Consider the following 1,890-nt stretch of genomic DNA (forward strand, 5'->3'; position numbering starts at 1 on the left):
GGCACGTTGGGGAACCTGGCCGAGGAGCTCAACGGCTACAACAGGAGAAAAGGGGGCTTCACCTTCCGCTTTGGGAGATGAGGGCCTAGACTTGACCCCCCACCTCCTGCGGGTCACCTCATCCCATCCTTCCCTTCCATCTCACTTCTGTTTGCTTGGACAAAAGGGTATTGGGGGACTTTGCTGCTGGGATTGCTTTGGGGAGGGGGGACACTGCGTTTGCTCCACTTGCAGCCCTGCTCCAGATCTCACGTTCCCGTTTCCAGATGGTGCAATGGAAGAAGAGGAGGGTACCTTAAAAAGCAGCCACCGCGTCCCTTCCCCGGTCACACGCGGCCTTTGCTGGGGCACAGGGAAAGGGCCCTGTGCTGGGTCTCCAGCGCCGCGGTGCAGGCAGAGAGCAGGGATGCTGCACCAGGACAGGCAGAGCCAGGCGTCCAGGCTGGAGGTAGGTGGGCTGAGGGGTCACAGGGGGATAGTCCTGGTGCTGACAGTCCCCTGGGGACTGCCTGTAGCTGCCGTCCAGGACAGGGATGTTGGGGAGGAGCAGGTCCCTCCGAGCTCTCCGCTGAGTTGCTGCTCCTGCCTCTTAAGGAAAAGTCCCTGCAGCAGCAAATTCCGCTTAGTGTCAAGATGCCACTTACCAGAGCCAGCTCCTGCGTGCAAACCAGGGTAGCTGCTGCAGAAACTTGGGTATCTTCTCCTTGGAAATCCCTGGCGTGAGCACAGAAACCTGCCCTGGCATCACTAGTCCTGCTGCGGTCCCACCGCCCAGCTCATGCCCTGACCCCGAAACCCATCCTCAGGTGCTGTCAGAGTCCTCACCAGGGTGAGATGGCGACGACTGACCTTCAGCGTCCTCATCACATCACCCCAGCACTTGCCTGAAAGCCTGGCCCTTCCTAACACCTTCCTGGCCTCATCGCCACCTATTCCCAGCTGTAGCTGCTGCAGAAACTTGGGTGCTGAGGGGCTGAAACAAGGTCCCCTGCACCTATCCAGGGCCATCAATGGGTGCTCGGTGCCTTCCTGCTCTCCAGTCCCCCCCTGCTGCCAATGGTGCACCTTGGGGAATTGCTGGCCCCAAAAGCCAGCACGGCCATGGCTTCAAAGGACAAGCCCCAGGCTTCAGCGACTGCCTTCTCTTCCTTTGGGCAGATTTAGCTCTGCCAATGCCAACAATGACATTTGCTTTTGTGTCTGCCACTGCAGGCAGAGATATTAGTAATCAGAGGTCTGACTACCTGGCTTGCAGGCACTAACGGCAAGTTAGACACCTAACGACTGCTAATATTTCACTGCAGGCACAAAAATGAATCAGGGCAATGATTTGCAAGCGCTAAATTGCACCCTCAAAATCAAAGACCGTGGCAGGACTTGGGCGGGGGGGGGGAAGGATACTACAAAAAAAAAAAAATCAGGCTCCAAGAGGTGCATTGTAATATCCATCAAGCAGACAGACCACTTAACACAGTGCTGTCAGGGCCAGCGCGAATTCTTCTCGCAGCAGGAGCGGTGTGTAACTGATGGCTGAGGGGAGTGGAGCTGGAACTCGCAAGAAGACGGCAGCCGTGGGGCAGCAGGTCTAGGGAGGAGCGATGGAGGCACAGGAGCAGGCTCATCCAGGGAGCTATGCGTGGGTCTCAGCCCCACGGGTGCAGAACGGGAGGGACACCAGATTTGCAGGGGTACAGACGATGCCAGGATTTGGCCCTCGCACGAGGACGGCGCCGGCTGCGAGGGCGAAGGAGAAGAAAAGGGCATTTTCCTTCCCCTGCATCTCTGCTGCAGTAACCGTCTCACGCCAGGGGGACCACAGCAGCGACCACCAAACCCGGCGGCACTCAGGGTGGCTGAGCCCATGCAGCCCCCCCACCCCAGGCACCCCCA

General features: G+C 58.6%; 1 protein-coding gene across 1 annotated transcript in view; it reads left to right on the forward strand.

The window, feature by feature from the left end:
* QRFP (pyroglutamylated RFamide peptide) overlaps positions 1-81 on the forward strand; it is a 396-nt gene extending 315 nt beyond the window's left edge. The window contains exon 2 of the mRNA XM_009695260.1: positions 5-81. Within this exon, the coding sequence (XP_009693562.1) occupies positions 5-81 (77 nt within the window). The remainder of the gene's footprint in view (positions 1-4) is intronic.
* The last annotated feature ends 1,809 nt before the right edge of the window (positions 82-1,890 follow it).

This window comes from Cariama cristata, unplaced genomic scaffold (assembly GCF_000690535.1).
Source record: "Cariama cristata isolate BGI_N322 unplaced genomic scaffold, ASM69053v1 scaffold24882, whole genome shotgun sequence".
Classification (NCBI taxonomy): Eukaryota; Metazoa; Chordata; class Aves; order Cariamiformes; family Cariamidae; genus Cariama; species Cariama cristata.